This window comes from Rousettus aegyptiacus, unplaced genomic scaffold, assembly GCF_014176215.1.
Source record: "Rousettus aegyptiacus isolate mRouAeg1 unplaced genomic scaffold, mRouAeg1.p scaffold_m13_p_13, whole genome shotgun sequence".
Taxonomy (NCBI): Eukaryota; Metazoa; Chordata; class Mammalia; order Chiroptera; family Pteropodidae; genus Rousettus; species Rousettus aegyptiacus.
In genome coordinates, this window is record NW_023416288.1 from 45,677,566 (window position 1) to 45,698,209 (window position 20,644).

General features: G+C 68.3%; 1 protein-coding gene across 1 annotated transcript in view; it reads right to left on the bottom strand.

The window, feature by feature from the left end:
* Positions 1 to 20,644, bottom strand: part of ABCA13 (ATP binding cassette subfamily A member 13) — a 93,138-nt gene that overhangs the window by 28,089 nt on the left and 44,405 nt on the right. Inside the window, exons 28-38 of the mRNA XM_036230216.1 lie at positions 19,871 to 20,002; positions 19,099 to 19,236; positions 18,128 to 18,308; positions 16,879 to 17,097; positions 12,861 to 13,057; positions 9,498 to 9,655; positions 8,282 to 8,512; positions 5,922 to 6,027; positions 3,815 to 4,064; positions 1,639 to 1,725; positions 397 to 469 (exon numbers count right to left, since the gene is read on the bottom strand). Coding sequence (XP_036086109.1) covers positions 397 to 469; positions 1,639 to 1,725; positions 3,815 to 4,064; positions 5,922 to 6,027; positions 8,282 to 8,512; positions 9,498 to 9,655; positions 12,861 to 13,057; positions 16,879 to 17,097; positions 18,128 to 18,308; positions 19,099 to 19,236; positions 19,871 to 20,002 — 1,772 coding nt within the window. The remainder of the gene's footprint in view (positions 1 to 396; positions 470 to 1,638; positions 1,726 to 3,814; positions 4,065 to 5,921; positions 6,028 to 8,281; positions 8,513 to 9,497; positions 9,656 to 12,860; positions 13,058 to 16,878; positions 17,098 to 18,127; positions 18,309 to 19,098; positions 19,237 to 19,870; positions 20,003 to 20,644) is intronic.

Here is a 20,644-nt window from a genome sequence, read left to right on the forward strand (position 1 = left end):
TTGTAATCGCCTGTCAGACAGACTTGAGGCACATCCTGGTCAGTTCCCACGCGGACGTCTCGCTCTGACCGGGGGAGGGCCGCGTCACACGCGTCGGCATCCAGCGCTCGGACGCAGCGGTGACGTGGCCAGAGCACTGTGGCCGCCCTGCCCTGGCCTCTGCGGCCTCTCCCCCCGGGCCAGCCCGGCTTCCCCACCACCGACAGAGGGGCAACGAGGAGGCCCCGTGGGACTCACTGAGCCCGCCCTGGGCAGACGCCCACTGCCCGCGACGAAGCTTTGCTGAGAAGCAGCTCGCCCCCCAGGTCTGCAAAGCGAAGGAGTTACGAACGGAGCCAGCGAGTCCTCGTTACTCGAGGTTTAGACTTAGAGCGAGACCGAGACCGCGACACCTACCGAGCAGCCGCAGGAGCCCTGGTCGCCCGGGCGAGGAGGGGGGCCCACGCGCCAGCAGGAGGAGGAATTCGTCCTGAGGAAGCAAAGGGGAGACCGGGTGACCCTCCGGGCCGCGGGGCCCCTGCGCTCCAGGCGGGGCGGGCCATCGAGACCCGCGCAGACAGGCGGTGTCCCCTGAGACAGAGGGGAGCTCACCCCCGCCCGCACAGCGCCAGCCGCCGGCCCAGTGACGGTGCTTTACACGGCGACGGAACTCCCGACTCGACTCCGCGGCAGCAGCCGCGGTGCCCGGCTCCCCGGGACTGGCCGGCCGGCGACCCCTGAGGCCGCCGCGCTCGGGCCCGGCGCAGCAGGCGACAGAGGCAGAGCCGTGCTCGCTCTGGTCCTGCGTGACGCAGCGACGCAGTCACACGTGGAGGAAGGACAGTCGTGCACCTTGCACGTGAGGAAGGCCGCGCGGCAGGATTCACCAGGTGCGACCCTCTTTATCCCAAGCTCCCACGCGGCTTTCTTCCTAAAGACCTCGAACTTCGGGTTTTTAAACTAATGAGTGTGAACCGAAAGTTGCTTTAGTAATGATACATATTCCTATTCCCTCGAAAACCGGGACAGGAGGGAGGGGACTAACGTTTGCTGGGCCACAGGCCCCGGCCGGGGGCCGCCCATCCCCCGCCGGCCCGCCCTCCGGGGAGCGCGCGGTGGTTCCGAGTGGCCCTCATCTGACCCTCGAGAAACGGGGTCACGCACAGCAGTGGGGAGCGCGTTTATACAAAGACGGGCTTTGTCGACGCGTCACGAAAGGTCACCTCTGTGCTATCCTTATCCAATCCTGGAGGAAAAACTATCCGAAGTAACTCACCCCCAAACCGACGTTACTGACTTTTAAGTCCCTTCGGTTTAAAAAAAAAAATGACAACATGTTCACATGTGTAAGTTTTCCTGAAAAGCAAACAACGGTCAACACGCATCTCGTGTTTAATCGGTAACTTAACCTTCTAGCTCTGGGTTTGATTAGAGGAGGTGGACACTGCCCGTTACGCGTCGACAGTTCCGCAACGGCACGGACCGCACGTCCGCCAAGCGCGGAACGGCCCGGCGTGTGGTCCGCGTTGGGGCGCTCTGGCTCCAGCCCCCACGACCCTGCTCCGCGCTGACCCGCGCCAGGGCCGACGTCCGCGGCCCTCCCCGGCCGCGGGGCTCCTCCCCGGGGCCGCCCCCTGGCCAAGGGCGTCTGGTACTCACGGGTCCGGGTGACGGTCGGCACAGAGCACGTCCTGGTCTCCGAACTTCCGCAGGAGCACGCGGGCGAGTCCCGTGTCCTCGCTCTCGCTGTGGGGCACAGATGGGAAGTCAGGTGGACGTGGCAGGTGCTCGCCAGGCCCAGGTCGCGGGTCACAGGTCGTACTGGACCGCAGGGAGCCCGGGCAGGTGGGGCGGGCCCACAGTGCCCACGGCTCAGATGCAGCTGACCGGCCGCGGTTTTACGGTAAAGCCAAACCAGCGATGAGATCCAGAAGAATCTTAAAAGCGCAGTTTTGCCACCGGAAAGGCACATTTCTACCCTTGCCTTTGGTGCTTTATTTTCTCATCTTTCCACTTAATGTTATAATATTACCATCTTTGGCACATCTGGATGCTTTTTAAAAGTGAAATTTAAAGGCCACGTAATATCACATGATGTCAACATATTAAAACAGACACAGATACTTTCCGAGTGCGGAAGCCCCGGTCTGGTCGGCGTGTTTGTTAACGGATTCTCGTTTCTCCCCAAGAACGGGAGCGAACGCTGTTGCTCGGGCGGAGGCCCCGGCGCCGACCCCCGCGGGCCATGCGCACACCGAATGCCAGCACGCAGTTCACTAGCACACGCCTCAGGCCTCAGCTGGCGGTTCCCGCGGCGCGGCAAGGAGCAAGGCCTCCCACAACGAGCCTCCCGCCTGGAGCCGCCACCGGCGGTGAGATGCCAACTTCTGGTTTGGGGGAGGTGCGGGAACGAGCCCCATATTAACATACAGCCATCGAAAGAAAAGTCTCGACTAGAGAAAACGTAGAGGAAAAGATCTTCGAGCCTCTCCAAACTGGAGTAATTGGGAGTAGGGCTCATTTCGATCAACTAAAATTCTGAGTGTTACTGTTTATGAAAGGATGCAGATCTACTATTTCTAGATCTCACATCCTGTTAGTTACAAAACGCTTTTGGGTCGACGTCCTCAGAAACGCTTCTCCCCGAAACGACGCGCTGTCAGCAGGCTGTGTTGCGTCCGCGTCGACGGCGACCACAGACCTCTCGGGCAGACGCGCGCGACACTGGCAAACGGACAGAAGCGACTCCCCTTGCAGGGCCGGCGTCCGCCGGCTCGGGAAGGGCCAGGCGCCTCGGCGCGGCCTCCGCCCGATTCTGCTGGTCGACGCCCTCGTTCTGGGCAGCGGAAATCCGACACCCAGACAGCTTTCTGATCCGCCATCGGCACCACACGCGGGGAAGCCGGAGCCGTCGGGCCCTGTGCCCGCGACCCAAGGCAGCAGCGAGGCCCATATGACGGGCAGCTGGCGTCCTTACACGTGGGGGGGGTTACGAAGGGATTCGGGGTGTCCTCGTCCCCCAGCGGTCTCCAGCATACCAACCCGACGTTCGTATGGCCTTGAAACGGTGGTTAAACCCCTCCACGCGCTCTGGGCCGTGGCACCCTCATCCCAGCCCACGCGCCCCCAGCCCGGCCCCTGCGCCTTCCGGGGGGCTGGGGGCTGCGTGGCAGCACCGCCCCCCACAGGGCAGCCCTTGGCCGCTCCTCCGTTGGAAGCCGCCCCCAGCGTCAGGCTCCAAGTCCCCCTCACGGGCCCCTCGCCGCGCCTCCTGTCCCCGCAGGGGCCCTGACGATGTCGCCCTGGGTCTGAATCGTGGCTTCTTTTCGGCCTCGTCACGGGACCCAACGCCCGGAGCGAAGGCCACAGGCTCGGGACGGCAGCGGAGGCGCGGGAGGCTCCCGCACGCCGTGCGTTGGCCCGGTCGTGACAGGGCATGACCCTGGAGCCGAGGGCGGCGCCTCTGCCCGAGGATCTGGTTTCCCGGCGTGGTCTCCCCTGACCTCTGACCTCTCGGAGACAAACGATTGTAATGGAAAAGGCGGGCGAGCTCGTCGCACCCGATTCGTCCTGTCTTTCTGCTGAGCCGTAACTGTGCGTCGACTCAGGATGCAAACGCCGTGGCACCCCGACCCCCAGAACTATTTCCCCCAAGGCGCCATCTCTCCCACGGCATAAAACGCACAACGTTCGAAACCTTCCGGCAGCCGTGGACGTGCCCGAGGGGACCGCATCTTCAGTGGAGTTGGGGGACGCGAGGGAGGCTCCCCCCCCCCCGACGCCGACGCCGGACACGGACGCTCACGCACACGTGACGTTCTCACAGGCATCTTACCTGAAAAAGTAAGTTTCGTGCCTCTCGTAATGGCCGGGGCTCAGCTTGAGGGGAGGGAAGTCGACGGCCAAAGGCCGGACCATGAACAGGGCCATCGCCAAGGCCACGAAGAGCACGGGCAGCAGCAGGTGGGCGAGGGTGGCCTTCCAGGCCCGGCGCGAGCGGCAGAACCTCCTGGCCAGGAGGGCGGACACCTGGCCCAGCAGCAGCCGGGCGCCCCGGGCCGGGGGCGGCTCAGCAGACGCGCCATCTGCGGGGACAGGAAGACGCGGCCCGAGTCACTCAGGGTCCCTGCGCCCCGTGGTTCTGCGACGCCCACCACCACCTACACGTGAGCCGAGGGCAGCTCTGAGCGCAGGAATGACGGCTCGCTGCACAAGGACTCTCCGGAATGTTCTCGACAGCGAGGTGTCCAGTGACGCCGGTGGCAAGAATGGGGGTGCACGGCGGATCCTCATCTCGTGGTGGCAGCAGGAGGGACCTGGGTCTCCGTTTCCCGGCTGCAGCGAAGCCCACGACGTGAGAGCGAATCCCAAACAAAAAGAACAGCAGGCCGCCGATGCCCCCCGGGGCCCGCTCACCGCCAGGTCCATGGCACCCCCAGCCCCACCCCCCGTGCCCTGCCAGTCCAGGGCCCCCCGACGGAGAGGGGTCGCGTATCCCCAGCTCTGAAGAGGGGCCACGTGTCCCCAGCTCTATCGGCCGCCCCCTGAGCCCACGCGGCTCGGCAGGCCAGGGCTCCCCTCCTTCCAGGGGGCTCGGGGCGCAGAGAGAGGGTCGCGAGGCGGAGTGGAGTCCCGCGTCCCCGCTCCCTGGTTGTCTTGCCAACTCCCTCTCAGATGTCCTGGGACGCCATGGAAATCTCCAACTGGCAGGGAGCACGGCCTGGAGTGGGCGCCCACGGACCACAGCGCGGGCCCGCGTCCGCAGGACGCCCTGGGCGCAGCGGCCAGCCGTGCCCGTGGCCGTCCCTGGCAGCTCCTTCTAAAGCCATCCAGAAAACCCGACACGAAGTGCCGCACAGGAAAAGTGAGCTGACGGAAGGACCCGCGTGGCCCTGATCCGACTCACGGGAGCCAAACTGAAAGGTGCCACTAAGGGCAGAGCCTGAGCCCACAGCCCCGGGAGGGCATGCCTTTGGAGAAGCTGCCCCTTCGGAAGGTGAGTGGTTTGTAGCAGCATCGAGAACAGAGGCATCACTGGGGAGAGCCGGGAGGAAGGGGAGGAGGGGAGGAGGGGGGGAGGGGGAGGAGGGGGAGGAGGGGGAGGAAGGGGAGGAGGGGGGAGGAGGGGAGGAGCGGAGGAGGGGAGGAGGGGGAGGAGGGGGAGGGGGGGAGGGGGGAGGAGGGGGAGGAGGGGGAGGAGGTGGGGAGCGGGGAGGGGGGAGGAGGTGGCGGAGAGGAGGAGGGGGAGGAGGGGAGGAGGGGAGGAGGGGGAGGAGGAGGCAGAGGAGTCCGGGGAGAGGCCCTAGAGGGCTCTAGGAAGAACAGCCCGATGGCGCCGTCCCAGCCCCGTGGGGCCCTGAGCGCAGGAGCCGGCGGGCTGTGCCGGGCTCCTGACCACAAACGCTGAGGTGGCGGACGGCCAGGTGCTGATCTGCTCAGCCGACGCTCATCTGTTAGCCATGGAAGCGGAGCCATGATGGTCACGCAAGACGCGCGAATGCGCGGGAATCAGGGAGTGGACAGAGAGCGAAGAGCCCTGCGGAGGCGGCAAGGACACCTAGACCCCCCACAGCGCCTAGACCCACCCCCCGCTCCACACTGGCGGCTGCCACAGGGCTTCGAGGACGTGGCCACAGAGCCCGGAGGCAGCAGGGCAGGGCCGGCAGCACGGGCTGAGGGACAGACGCCCCGTCACACGCAGGCGGAGAACAGCGAAGCGTCTCCGCCCGTCACGTGGAAAGCAGAACTCCTGAGCGGATTCCATCGCCCCGCAAACGCGCGGTCGCTCGGCTCGGGGCAGGAGAGGACCCTGAGCTGTCCCCGTGCCATCCCGTCACCCCGTCTCCGTCCTCGGTCCCCGTCTGTCCACCCTCGATCGCGGCCCTGAGTGCGGGGCTGGCACCTCCCTCCTGCAGAGGAGTGAGGGGGCCCCGTGCACTCACCTCGGCCGGCGGCCGGCTCCGGGGTCGGGGGGCTCTGCGGCACCCGCCCGGCACCCGGGGCGGCGTCAGGCTGCTTTTTGGAATCTTGCAGAAGCATCAGGAACACCTTCGTGAAAGTGAAAAAACAGTTTTATGTCATTTTGTGTTCCTCGCCACACTGCAGTTTCTTCTCTTGCCCTCACGACCACCGAGGTCATTTTAACACTATTCGCCAAACACGCCACACTTCGTCTCGTCGTCCGTGCCCAGGGCCACCTAGGCCCAGCGAGCTGTCCGCAGGGCTGCTCACAGGGCTCGGGGGACATGGACACGGGCAGAGGCCGACTGGGCCCACGGCCGGGGGCGGGACAAGGTGGCGTCCGTTGAACGGCGTGTCCAGTCCACCTCAACGGGGACTCACTGCGGCAGCAACTCGGAGACGCGGAGAGGTGCGGGCAGTGCGGGGGTGTCACCGTGAGCCCCACACGCGTCTCCTCCGCAGGCCGCAGGGCCGGCGCCCGCCACCCGGAGCGGTCTGCGTAAGACGTCCCTGGAGTCGCTGCTCGGCTGGCTCTCCACGCGGAGTCCCGCTCTGCTGGTCCCGACCCAGGGGCCAGGCCCCGGCCGGCCAGAGCCAAGACGGAGGGGGGCGTGGTGGCCGGGTGCCGGGGCCCTCGGGCCACGGGGCAGGGACTCCGGAGAGGTGGCGGGGCGTGTCCACCGTGACGCCAGGTACGGGTAAAGCGGGGGCGATCGGCTCCTGCGAAAAGCCCCCCACAGCAGCAGCGGCCGTGGCAGAGGGCCCGGCGCCCTGGCCACCGGGGGGGCGGCTCGGAGCCGCAGTGTGACGGGCGCCGTGCGCTCTGCAGGTGACACCGGGAAGATGGCCGGCGGCCCGCACCAGGCTGGGCCCGGGGCTCCCGGCCCCCGGCTCCTCCTCCTAACCGGGCTTCTTCAGCGCTGAAGCCGACCGCAAATCCGAGCGTGACGGGCCGAGGCCTCCTCGCCAGCCGCCTCGTCCCCGCCTCTCGCACCCCCTTCCTGCGTCCCGACCAGGCCGGCGAGCCGCGGCGGTGTGTGTGCACACGCGCGTGTGCCCGCTGGGCTCCGAGCCGAGGTGCTTGCTCCGCGGCCCCGCAGATCGCAGCAGCGAGGGTCGGGGTCACCCGCAGTCCCCCGCCCCGCAGTGGCAGGGCGACCGAGGCCCCAGGCCTAGCGCGACGCGCGCCCTCTAGTGTAGGCTCGTCCTAACTGCAGGCGCCCGGCCGGAGGCCCAGGGAACACAAGCCGTCAGGGTCACCAGATGAACATGCTTCCCAGAAGCCACAGGGCGCTGATCCCGCGTGTGTCAGAGGCCGGGTCCTCGGTGGCGGGGCTCGGCCCCGCCGTCCTGGGCGGCCCCAGAGCGCCTCTCGCCCTGTCCCACGGAGCCGCGAGGTCCGACAGGCCACGCCCAGGCGCCGACGAAGGCCGTCTGAGGGAGGGTGACCGCGTCCATGGAGCTGGGGGTGCGAGTCCGCGGCGGGTCCCCACGCACTCTGTCACCTGACACGTGTTCTCTCTACGGTCACTCCTCGGACTTGAAGCCGGATCCTCACGGGAACCGTAGATCCTCGGACTGGGGAGTCGTGGACGAGGAGAAAGCGCCGCCCCCGCGGCAGGAGAGCCGGGCCGGGGTGCGGCGGACGCGTGGGGCTCGCGGGCAGAGCTCTGCTGCCTTCTGAAAGCAGCTACGAGAGCAGGTGTTGAACGTTCTCGTCACAGAGGAGACGAGCAGCACAGGCGGTGGCGGCGAGGACTGAACGCGCCGTGGAGACCGTTTGCCAGCGGACCGCGCCCGGCGCCTTCGGCCAGCACGGCGTGACGCACCAACAGAACTGGGGGACACGCGGTTCGCCCGCGAGGCCGCCGACGGTTCGGAGCTACCGTGTAGCTTCACGCGGCCGTGGACCGAACGACGCCCGTTTCCAGGGCACCGAGCCCAGCGGCTGGCCCTCGTCTGGGGACCGTCTCCCCTGTCCGGAGGGTGCTGGCCGCTGGCTCCGCGTGCTCCATGCAAGAGCCCCACTGGGGGCGGCGGAGCGGGGCTCAGCTGGGGCGGCAGCAGCCGCGTGCCCGGTCCACAGCGAGCGGGACGCGCCCCGGGGAGGGCTGCCACCCAGCCACCTGCCGCTGGGGCCCGGGGCCCGGCCGCCGGTGCCGCACTGGAGACCAGCGTCCCCGAGCACCCGCCCACGGCCGCCCCCCGCCGTGCCGGGCCCCGTGTGGCTCGCGCCGTGCGGCGCCAACCAGGGCTGGGAAATTAAGAAAGCGCAGAGTCCACCGCCCGCCCCGCCCGCCTCCCCCCGCCGCGGGCCGCGTGGTGCGCCTGGGCCCCGTACCTCTTCCAGCGTGCTGTCGGAGACGCCGCAGCCCGCCAGGCGCAGGCCGCGCAGGTCCCGCTCCAGCGCCCGGAAGAGCCCCACGAAGCGGGTGCGGTCGGCCGCCCGCGGGAGGGCGTAGCTCAGCTCACGCCCGCCGCCGCCCCTGAGGACCGCGTGCGGCACATGGGTCTGAATCAGGGCCGTGATGCGGGCCGTGTCCTTCGCGTGGTCGACCCCCGGATCAGAAGGCTATCGAAACAGGGGGGTCAGTGAAGATCGTGGTCCGCGCGCCGCGGTCACGCGCACCTGCCGGCGTTTTGCTCTGACTCCGACGCAGAGCGGCTGCCGGGAGATGCGTGCTCGCGACAGGCGCTGCCTTTTCCCCCCGAGACGCGGATCGGGGCGCCGCCCGCACGCCTCGCACGGCTTCTGGGCTGGTCCAGGAGGCCGGCCCCGCGAGGCGCCCCACGTGCCGGGGGATCAGGACGGGACTCCGGCCCAGACACTGGGCTGCAGGACGTGGGGACAGGTCTTGAGAGGGAGACGAGGTGCCCGCGTGGAGAAGAAGGGCCGCGTGAGGACAGCAAGACAGCGCCCACCCTGGAGAGGAGGCGGCCGGGCCTCACCAACTCCGACCCCAGAGCCGCCCTTCCCGCGCCCAGCGGGCCCCGGGTGGCCGCACCGGCCGCGTGGACCAGGCGCGGCCTCCGAGCAGGCGCCTCACCGCCGGGCCACCCACGAAGCCGGCCCCACAGGCCTTCAGACCCCTCGAGGGAGGGACGTGGCCAGAGAAAGGTAACGCCGCCTGGGCAGAGCGCGGGCAGCGCCACGGCCCGTCCGCCTGTGGTCACAGTGCGCCCGGCTCACGCCCGGCCCCGTGGGGTGAGCGTAGCACCTGCGTTTCTGCACACGGAGGCCTCTGCCCACACCGCCACGGCCGCGCCCGGCCCCGAGGCACCGCAAGCCCCTCCCTCGCCCCTGCTCCGCGCGCCGGTCCCCACCGCCGGCTCCTCCCTCGGCTGCACCCTCGACCCTCGTGTGCTGAGACCCGGGGCCCGGCGCGGACACCAGGCCTCCCGCCCCACCGGCTCCCGAGACCCGCACGGTGGCAGCCCGGGGGGATCAGTCACGCTCTTCGGTGGATCCGGGTCCCTCGTGCGAAGCGTCACGGTCACGCTCGTCCCCCGCCCGGGGAGGACGGCGCCTGCCCACGGCCCCTGCGTGGGCCCCTCACCTGTCTGCTGAGCGTCAGGCGGAGCCCCTGGCCGTAGGCCGCGGCCAGGTGGGCGGGAGGGCCGCAGAACCGGAGCCCGCCCTGCTGCAGGACGGCGACGCGGTCGCTCAGCGCCTCCGCCTCGTCCAGGTGGTGCGTCGTGAAGATGACCGTCCGGCCTGCGTCCCGAGAGAGGAGACGTCACACGTGGCCCGGCGAGGGTGCCGGGAGGGCACCATGCACCCTGCGCCCCCCGGGGACGCTCCGGGCACAGCCTGTCGCCACCACGTGCCGAATCACAAAGCAGGCGGCCCTGGAGGAAAGGCCGGGCCGAGGGCACCCCGCAGGCCAGGCCCGGAAACGCTTCCCCCAGCTCCGTGGGGCGGTGACGCGGCCCCCACGCCGTCCCCCTCAGGAAGCGGCGTGAGCCACGTGAGAGGGGGACCGAGGCCCCCTCTGCGAGAGCCAGGCCGCCAGCGGGGGCCGGAGCCAGCGACGGGAAAAGCCGGGCGTGCGCGTCTCCCGGCGTCGGGGCCCCTCGCGCCCCGTGGGCAGTGACGGGGACACTGGCAGGGGGCCGCCTTCTCCGGGGGCAGCTACCGCGTGGCAAACAGGACGAGCGCCGCGCTGAGGCCGGGAGTGCACGGCACACCTGCCGCCCTCGGGGGCCGGGGGCGAGGCGGCCGCAGACCACGCGCCACGCGGGACGGAGACGGCGCCTTCGCGAAGCTCGGCTCCCGACGATCGCGCCGGAGCCCTCGCTGGCTGCGGGGAGCCCGACCTGCCCCCCACGGCGGGCCCTGAGCCCCCCACCACGGACGTGCCCCTAAGACCAAGGACGAGCTCCCCGCACGGAGTCCTGGTCTGGGGTGGGGGCGGCTGGGACACTCCGATCAATGCCGCCTCGTGCTTTGGGTGACGGGTCCCCAGACAGCGAAGTCGTCTGAAAACCACGGCCGGCGGGAACCTGAGTTCCTAAAGGAATGAGTGTGGTTCACAGGATTCCGGTCCTTGATGGCTTCTCAGAGGACGTTTGCAAAACTCCACTAACCGCCCTCCAAGGACGGGTGTCCCTGTGGCAGACCCGCTTCACGGCCCCGCCCCCGCCAGATGCTGGCTCCGCCCCGATCCCATGCGGGTCGGGGTGTCCCTCCCCCCGGCACCCACGCACGGCCCGCCCCTCCCACTGAACCCCGGCGACGGCACCGGGCCTCCGGCCACAGCCACGCGGGAAGCACGGTGGACAGCCAGTCTGACGCGGTGGGGGGACGCGGTCACTGTGCCCCAACCCGCTCTGGAACTTTCCTTCCTCGTGCATCTGCCCCGGGCGCCCGGCCGGGAGCCCAGCGCGGCGAGTCACTAGCGAGGCTGCGAGCGCGTTTGGGGCGCTGGCCCCGGGGCTGGCGGGAGATGCCCTGCGCGGCGGGGGGCGCTGTGCCGTCCTGGGCGGATTCGCAGAGCCGCGGTGTGGGCCCCGGGGGCCCGGGGCGGTCTCCGGGGGCGCCGTCTGGATGCCCCGAGCGCGGTCTCCCGCGGCGCCCACCTGCCTACAGCCTGCCGACCCCGCACTCCCAGGGGCCGCTCCCGGGAAGCCTCGGCAGACACACGTCCCCGCCGCACGGCCGAGGACAGTGACAAACACTTCAGCTACCACAACGGAGCTGGAAGAAGCTCGCGGTGTCCGGTTTGCTGTCTGAAGTCACCACTGTGCTCACGACTCAAGTGTAGCGAGCGCAGCCCGAAGACGCCACCTCTGATTTTAAATAAACCAGGAGGGGGGCCCGCAGCACTCAATTCGTGCTGGGGCGCACGCGTCCGGGGGCACGGGGTCCACCGAGCCGTCCTCCTCTCGTCTGTCCTCGTCGGCCCCACGCCGGCCGACGGGGACGTCACCCGTCCAGTTTAGAGCCCTCCGATCTCACGGGTCGCCGGTCCCTTCAGGCGGCGAGGCGGCCCCTGCTCCGAGGCCTCCTGGTTGCTCCTTTCCACCCGTCCCCTGCCCTTCGGGGCCGAGGCAAGTGCGCGAGGGAGGGCCCTGCGACCTCGTCGCTGAGGGCTCGGGTCCTCAGGCTCAGGGTCCCCGGCGTCCTGTGGTATCCGGGTAATGACCAGGCCCGCTTGCTACTGTCCATCTCCACCTTCGGAGCTTGGGCAAGGACCCTGGATGGGCAAGTCAGAGCCCCGAGCGCCGCGTGCTCTCCGGGCTCGCCTCTGCCCAGCTGGCCGCTGGCCTGCGAGTCTGGGCCTGGTGTCCACCCAGCTGCAGGAGGCCAGTTCCCCCCGCCACGGCGGCATCACGGGCGGGCCCATGTCCCCTCCTGGTCCCCTCCTGGTGCCAGGCCCGTGGGCCCGGCCAGGTGCGGGACGCCGGCCGCGGGGTCTCCCTGGCCCCAGTGCCCTGCCCGGCCTCAAGAACCGTGGTGCAGTGCACAGGGTCAGGTGAGCCGGGGACGCTGACGTTTCCCGGTGCGACTGCCCACCCCAGGCCAACACCCAGAAGGGGACAGAGCGCTAGATTTTCCTGCTTCCTTCTCTGTCTCCCACGATCCTCCAAAACTTCAGGGGCAGAAACCAGCGAGAAGGTCCTTCCACGTCCCCTCTCCATGGTCTCGCTCCTCCCCGGTCCCAGCCCATGCTGAGCTGCGAGTGACAGACGAGCTCCTTCTCCACCGCCAGGAGGGGACGCGCTGGGGGAGGGGAGGCTTCTGCCTGGCTCTCCCTCCCTGCGACTCCCGCGCAGCAAACCCGAATCCCTCCCGGGGCCGAGGCTCCGGGTCAGGAGCAGTTTGCACTCGAAGGCGAAGAGAAGCAAACCATGTGTCACCCGACCCCGCCCTGACCCCACGCTCACGCTCAGGCCGGGGGGGCGGGGGGGGGGGCGCCGCGCTGTCCCGCTGCCCCGCGTCTCTCTGAAAATTAGGGTGTCTCTAGAGTCCTAGAGCGATGCCCCCCACTGCCAGAGCCACAGGAGTCGGAGTCGGGAGGGGGGAACTGCCCGGCCAACGGCCTCGGCTGGGGGCGCGGGAGGAACACGAGCTCCGCACCGGCGCCCGGCCGCCCCGGGACCTGCCTGCCCTGGCCGGGAGCCGGCGCCTGTCCCTCGGCCTGCGAGGCCGCGGGGGGACGGTGTGGGCGGGCACAGCCCCAGAGGCGGTCACGAACCGTGAGCGCCCGCGCACCGCCGCCGACCTCGGCCAGAGACCGGGGCCGGGCCGGGGGCCCGTGCCGCAGCGAGGCGGTGCGGCCGACGCGTCTCGTCTCGGGGTCCCACGAGCCACGTTTTCCGGCAGGTGGCCCCACCCGCTGGGCCTGAGCGGTCGCGCACTGCGCACATCCCTTCCCTGAGGGGGCAGTGGGGGGAGCCGCGGTGACGGCCGGTCCTACCTTCTCGGTACTTGAGGAGAATGTCCCAGATGCTGCGGCGGGAGCAAGTGTCCACCCCGCTGGTGGGCTCGTCCAGGACCACGGTGCTCGACGAGCCCAGGAAGGCGATGCCGATGGACAGCCGCCTCCTGAGGCCCCCGGAGAGGGCATGGGTCTGTGTGTGCTGGTGCGGCCTCAGCCCCACGTCCCCGAGGGTTCTGAAATGGGAGCAGGGCCGGAGCTGTGCCCGAGCCTCAGGGCCGCACCCCGAAGTCCCCGCGAGGATGGCCACGGCAGCGACCGCGGTCTCTGTGGCCCGGAGCTGGACCGGGGCCCCGCGGCCACCGAGCGCAGCCCCGAGCCCCGAGCCAGCAGTGGATCAGAGCCGATCAGAGCCCGCTGGCCACTGGGTCCCCGCGCAGCCGGGCCCGCCAAGCGCTGCCCCGGGAAGCCACCATCCTGTCTAGAGGAGCCCCCACGGCGCCCGCCTGCCCCAAGCACACGGCAGGGCCGCAGTGTGGCCCCGGGCACGTGGGCCGTGAAGAGAAGGCAGCCACGGGGCCACGGGGCGCGGCAGGGGCCGCATCGGAGCCCTGTCGGCCACCTTCCTGACCAGGGGGCTGGACGCTCCGGGAAACAGCTGGACGCGCCCCCAGATGCCATTAACGTGCAAACGCGCCCCTTTCTGCCCGAGACCCATCTGCACGCTCCCCACTTCAGACGCCCAGCTGAGCACAGCGAGTGGCCGGCAGCCCCGCCCCCTCCGCGACCCCACCCCCCAGAGCCTCCTACCCCCTAGGGCCCCCTGCACCCCAGCTCGCTCTGCAGTCACCCTTCCCGTCACCCACTGAAGACGCACTCGTCCCCACTGAGGCCAGACTTCCCAACACTGGTCCCCGAGCTCTCAACCCAGAGACGCCTCCTCCCCGCTGAGCCGCCGGCGGGATGGCTCCCGGCACCGTCGCGGGCCGGCGAGCAGCCAGAGCGGGGTGCACGGGAGGGGAGATGCGCCAGGGCTCCCCACAGCTGGGCGTCCGGAACCGCCGGGTCCCGGGATGCTCCAGAGCCCGCAGGAGGACCCGGTGAGCCCGAGGACCTGCGCGCCCGGTCGCTCGGGACGCGTCCCACGCCTGCTCCGTTGTTCGCGCGCCTCCCGCCCGGGCCCCACCCAGGAAGGGCTCCGGCCGGACCCCGGCGCCGTCCCGTCCACCCGCTCTGCCCCGCCGGGCGCCCTTTCCGCGAGGATCGCAACCTCGATTCGCGGCTGGTTTACGTCCCCGCTTTTGGCGTCCGGGCGTCGCCGTCGCTGACGACGGGAAGAGGGCCGGGGCTCCTTTCCAGCAGCGACGTCCGTGACCCTTCGTTCCCAGGGAGACTCTGCCGCCGACACCCCCACCTGGGCCACCCCGACGCAGCAGGTGGGGGGCCTCGTGGAGCCCCGCTTGACCGCGTTAATCAGAGATCAGTCCGTTGAGAAAAGAAAACCCAGTCAGGAAGGTGTCGGAGGTCTCAAACTCGCGGGTCCCGATGACACTGTCGTTTTTCTTGCCCTGATCACACCCGGCCTTGTCGTTTCCGGTAACCGGCCCTCCGGAGGCCCGGCCCCAAGCGGCCTCTTCCGAGAACCACAGCTTCCCCAGCCCGTCCTGGCCGGCAGCAGCCGCCCGGCCCCGCGGGCTCAGCCGGCCTTGCGCCTGTTCCCTGAGCTGGGAGCCCACAGGCTCGGCCCCCCGCTGGGGTAGCCGAGACCACCCTGCCTGTGGGCACCGGGCCCTGCCCCTGCGCCCGCCTGCTCCTCCGGCCTCAGTGCTCGCTCTGCGTTTGAGCCGCCCTTTCTCACTCCCGGCTCCGCCTGACACACCCCATTCCTCTGCTCCCTCCCCGGGAGGAAGTGACTCTAACTGACTAACTGACTCCGACGCGCTCCTCCCCAAGAACCACGTCACCAGAGTGCGGCGTCGAGGTCGCCGAAGACCTCAACATACTGGCACCACGGCTGTGTCTCGGTGGTCACAGACGTGCCCCGCACGCCCGTGCACTCGGCCCCACGCACTGCGGGACGAGCTTGTCCTTCCCACGGGCCCCTCCTCTCCACGGGCCTCGGCCCTTGCCCTCCGCCCTCGTGCACCCTCCCAACCCCCGTCCCCTCCCCAGAGACCAGCCTCCGACTTGAGTCGCGTGGCGTCCAATGTCCCATGTTGACCCGTGACATCCCGGGGCTTGAGACTCAAGTTTCTCTCTTGGCGTCTCTTATCTTCTCTGGGCCAATCAAAGGCAACCCCGTCAAGACCAGACGCTGGACGGACGCTCACTCCAAAGGCTGCCCGGGCCCGGCCCCCTCGAACTCACAGGCCAGGGCCGCTGCGGAGCGAGGCACCCACCCTGCGGGCCGCGGGCTCCGAGCCGGACGCTTTCGGTTTCGTCCCCTCTAATGGAGAACTGCTGCCCTAGAGCACGATCTCGTTCAAGTTGCTTTTGTGCAGATTGGCTCCGTTGCTAGGAGACAGCGCAAAGTGGTACCCAGGAGGCTGCCTGCACCCAGGCGGCGTGGTTGGTTAGGGACCAGATCCACGCCCGGCTGCACAGTCCGGAGCAGACGCGGGTTTCAGCGAAAAGAGGAGACCTGTGACTTTTAAAGCCGTAGGCTGCGTGTGACCTGTCTGCTTCTCAGTGACGCGTGGCTGCTCCTCGTCAAGTGCCCGCCCGAGTTGAAGGCAGGCGCCACCGATCCAAGACAAGTGTCCCCCGTGACCCCGAGTGCCCGCTGCCATCGGCCCCTGCCGTCCCCAGCCACGTCTGAGGAGTGGGAAGACGCGGGCCGCCCCCACCTCGGCAGAGGTGGGCGCGCGCAGGTGAGCAGAAGGGGCGTGAGGGGCGCGGAGCGGCAGCCGGCGGCAAGAGCCGGGGTCTCTGCCGAAGGAGGTGGGGAAGCCGCTGAGCCCCGGCGGGTGGCGCCGGAAACGCCGAGCGGGGGGTGGAGAGGCGGAAGGCGGCCACGCGGCAGGCAGGAGCCCCCCGGCGCGCCGCGCCCCGGCCCCCTGTCACGTCACCGCGGGGCCGGAGGCACCGAGGTGAAGCCCACGGGGGCAGCAGTCAGAGGACGGCACGGCCTTCGTCCCCTGTGGGGCGCGAACCCCGCTGCCACACGCGAGGCCTGCAGAGGCGGTGACGCGCGCGCGCAGGCCCCGGTCCTCCTGGGCGGGGCGAGCGCTGACCCCGCCCCCTGAAGGGCAGCTCCTCCCGGTCAGGCGGCTCGTGTCCCCTCTGCGCGGCCGCCACAGCGGGGTGGGGGGGGGGGGTGGGTGCAGGCTGGCCCGGCGGCCACCCGCACCCCAAGTCAACGGCCCCTCTGCAGCTACTGGCTCAGCGCCCCGAACGCCGCCATTTCCGGCCAGGACCCGGGCTTCTCCCTCTGGTCCAGCCGCCTCGTCTGCCAGTCCCCAGTGGGGGCGGAGGGGGGCTGTGTCTCCTCACTGGCCGACGTGGCTCCCCGACACGCCCTCCTCCACCACCCCACTCAGGCCTCGGGACACCCCTCGGGACCTGGGCCCCCTGGACCCCCAGGTGGTCGAGGCGGCCTGTGCCTCTCAGACCCGGGGCCCCCTCCCCACCTGGCAGCTCGGCCGCGCTCAGGCCCTCGCCGCGCCAGCCCCAGTGGCACCGCCTGTCTGTCCCTCCGTCCTGCTCCCTGCTCCGGGCTCACAGACCAGCCTCCCGGAGCGCGCCCCCACCCCACACGACGGGCCCGAACCCCTCGGCCCTGCCCAGCTCTGCGACCCCCGAACCGCGTCCCGCACCACTCGCTCCCGCCCTGCTCACCCGCCTCCCGCCTTGAGGCCAGATCAAGCTCAAGGTCGTCCCCGAGACGCCTTCCCTGGCTGGCGGCTCTGTCACAGCTTCACAACCAAAAACCACCTGCTGCGTTTCCTCCTCACACTTAGAGACCCCGACGTTTCCCGTGGCATCTCTGCCCGTGTCCTCCGCCACCACCCTGGGGCAGGGGCGGGGGGCCCGGACGGCAGCCGAGGACGCCACTCACCTGTCGACCTGCTGACGTAAGTCGCTCCGCGTCCACTGCGGGACCTTCACCGAGGCAAAGAGCAGCAGGTGCTCCCGCACCGTGAGGCCGGCCAGCAGGACGTCCTGCTGCAGACACACGCCCAGCCCCCTGCTGGTCGCGGGCGGCTCCGCGTGCAGGTCCCTGCCGTCCACGAAGATGGCGCCGGACGTGGGCGGGCACAGCCCCGTCAGCATGGATCTGCGGGAGGAAGGCAGGTCGCTGCTCCGCAGGCCGCGACCCCGGCACACGCGAGCAGCACACGCCCTCTGCTGGCCCGACCTCCAGCCACGTGACAGCGGGAAAGGTGACGGGACATTACGGCTACACCGGGGCCGAAGACGCTACAGGCAACTTCATCTTCGCAGGTGAAGAAACAGGCTAAAGACGTGGCTTGTTTTCCTATGGCCTCGGGATCAGACATCGGCCGAGCAGAACACACACCGTGACACCCGACCCCGTGACCAGGGCTTCCTCCTGTGACCCGCATGCCCCCTGCCCACGTGGGCACCGTAAGGACACGGCAGCCCGGCTCGGGCGAGACCAGGTCCGAGGACCGCCCGCCGCCACCTACGCCTGGCCTCGATTCCGGGAAGCCAGACACGCTCCTGTCACAGGCCCGAGCGCCACGCCCGCCTGCCCGCCGCAGACACACACACAACGGCGCACGTCCGCACGGAGCTGCCGCACGGCGTCACAGAGCCTGGTCGGTCACCTTCAAACCTGGACGCCCTCGTCGGCCCCAGCAGGCGGGAGGACACACGGGGGACGCTGAGGCCCTGGCAGGTGACATGACTCTTTAATCAAATCTGAAGCCACTGAATTCTAAACCAACATCAAACCTGGAAAGAACATCCGACCACACAAAACTAGAACATGAAAAAAATATCCTCAGCTGTTTAAGAAAACTGCAAACATCCTTCCCAATTTCATGTCTCTATAGAAACGCAAGCAAAATTAAACTTAATACGAAAAAGACGAAAAGGGCTGTAGGACTTTTGAAGATGACGGTAAAGCAGGTGGACTATCCGCAGGGAACGGAGGAAGAACTAACGACTTTGAACCCCGTCCGCGCCCCCAGGGTCTGCCCAGCCCTGCGGGTGCCGGTGGCCAAGGGCACATGGCAGCGCCGGCCGGGGCCCTGCCGCCGCTCTGAGCCCCAGACCCGCACTGAGCGCGACAGGCGACCGCAGATCGGAGCCCGGGCTTCACGCGGGGGACGGGGACGCACATGACAGTGGACTTCCCAGCACCGTTGGTCCCCAGCAGGGCCGTGATCTGGTCTCTGTGGAAGGTGAAGGTCAGGTCTTGGACGGCTGCCTGGTGCGGCTCGTACTCCTTGGTCACAGACACCAGGGTGACGCCCGGGGGGCCTCCATCCTGCTTCCCTGGCCCGTTTTGTGGTGATGACCCTGCAGGGAAGATGAAGATCACCCTGAGCGGCCCCAAAACCCTCATGAGCACTCACATCCGGTCACCCAGTGGGCTGCCTTGGACCTGGACCATGAAACAATTCAAAACTCTTCTTCAGCAAAACCAAGAGGCGACTCACACGACGGCAAAGTGAGGCCTCTGGTCGCGAAGTCTGTGTCCTGGTGCCATCCATCTCATAGTTAAACAAAAATGAGCACACACGTTCGTCAACGCAGAGGACAGAGGCAGGCGGGCGGTCACACGCCGCCACGTCCTCGAGCGGCGCTCCCCAGGAGGTGACGGCTAACGGGGCTGCAGCCCCCAGAAATGCTCTCAGACGCCTTTCGCTTTCCTCCCGCCCGGCCTGGGTGCACGAGCACGGTCACGTCCGGGACACAGACCTGTCGCCTCCTCCGCCCGCCCCACTGCCGGGGGCTCGGCCTGCCCCCGGGACCCGGTCCCTTCCTGGCCCAAGGTGGCTCAGTGGACCCTCCCTGCAGGGCGTCTTCGTGTTTGACGTAGCACACGCATGCACACCGACCGGCACGCAGACTCAGGGCGCCGTCAACAGCGGGCCACGCAGACCCTGGCTCCCACGCGCACCCTGGGGTCCCACGCGCACCCTGGGGTCCCACGCAGGGCAAGCTCCATCCCTTCGGGGGACCCCTCCTGTAGCCGGGCCCGGCCACCGTCTCCAGAGCCCAGCACGGCTGTGACCAGGCCGCGGTTGCACGGCTCGCCCACGCTGACCGGGAGGGGAGGCGTGTGTCCGGCTCGCCCTTCACCAACCTTCGACGCCGGAGACTCCGCTGAGGACGAGCAGGTCAGGGCCCAGTGCATGCCGCCTTCCCACCACCAGGCCACACACGTCCTTCCAGTAGGAGGCGGCGAAAGGGAAGTGCCACGGCCTCCTGGAGCCGAAAGTCCCTGAAAACAAGACGCGGTCCACGTCAGCCGGTTCCTTTTCCGTTGAGAAGATTCTGTGACTGAACATCCTAGCTAATCGGTAGAAAATGTCACTCCCGGCGGCTTGCCCACAGCCCCCCCGCCCCCCACGGGAGCCGGCAACAGCCGGGGCACGGCGTCAGCGAGCGGGGTCCAGGCTCCCTCTCCCTGGCCCGACCGGGGGCCACCGCCGGGGCCCCTCACGGCCACTCGAGCAGGTGCCCGGCACACAGGCAGGTGTTTTAAACACGGAGCAGCGTCGCGTGGGCGCTGAGTGTGCCCAAGGCAAGGCCGCGGCCCGTCCAGCTGCCGCCTCCTTCGTCCGTCTCCGACGTCGGCACAGATTACGAGACGTGGCTTGACAGCAGGAGGGAACGAATCACTGAAAACTTCTCCGATGAAGAATTGTTCACGATGCCGATTCCCACACACATCACGTCAACGCCCTCTAATCACGTTCCCTTTCTGACCAGAGTTTTATTTAAAGAATAAGTGTTGTTTTAAGTAATTATTCTAATGATATTCATCTATATAGATACAGCAGGTAACACAATAACACGACAGTTTACAAACTGTTTACGCTCATCTGTTGTCTTTCAAAGTGCGGAATACTTACCAGGAGTCAAGCTGCTCAGGTACCAGCCACACAGAAAATAAAGGGCCGAATCAAACAGAATCATCCAGCACACCCCGGCAAAGGTCATGCCCACCTGCTCCGGGGCCTGGCCCACGTTCGCCCACTGCAGCCCTGGGGAAGGGAAGGCAGAGTGAGAGCCACAGACGCCACGGGGTGTGGGGGCCCGCCTTTCCGGGGGCCCCGGCCAGGACAGAGCAAGGCAGCACCCCGGGGTTCCGAGAAGGTCACATCTGCTCGCTTCCCTCCTGCTCAGCTCTCTGGCCGTCAACATCTCCACACCTAACGTTTAAAACTTTTAAAGGTTGCTTTACTAATTTTGTTTTTAGAGAAATTAAATATGTTATTTAAAAAAAAAAAAAAAAGATACAGAGGCTCCTTGAAAACCCAAACTCCAAATCACACTCCTCTCTCTGCTCCTGTATGCAGGTCTGGAGTGGGAAAGAATCGTTTCTTTTCATCTATTTGCTCTTTATTGTTGAATTAAAGTACAATCTAAGGAAACGATCCCTCTTTCTCAATGTTCCCACGTACTAGTCTAGAACTCAACAAAACACGTGTGCATCGTGTGTTTGTTGGAATTCAGGCCTAAATACTCAGAGGGCTGGTCACTGGCCGCCGTTCTCCCGTGGCCCCACAAGCCCGCCTGGTGTGAGGAGCCGCCCGGGCCACTCGGCTCTGCACACGTGGCGTAAAATGCTCGCGGTGCCCCAGAAGGTGCCGCGCGCCCCGAAGCCGCCTCGCCCCGGGGCTGAC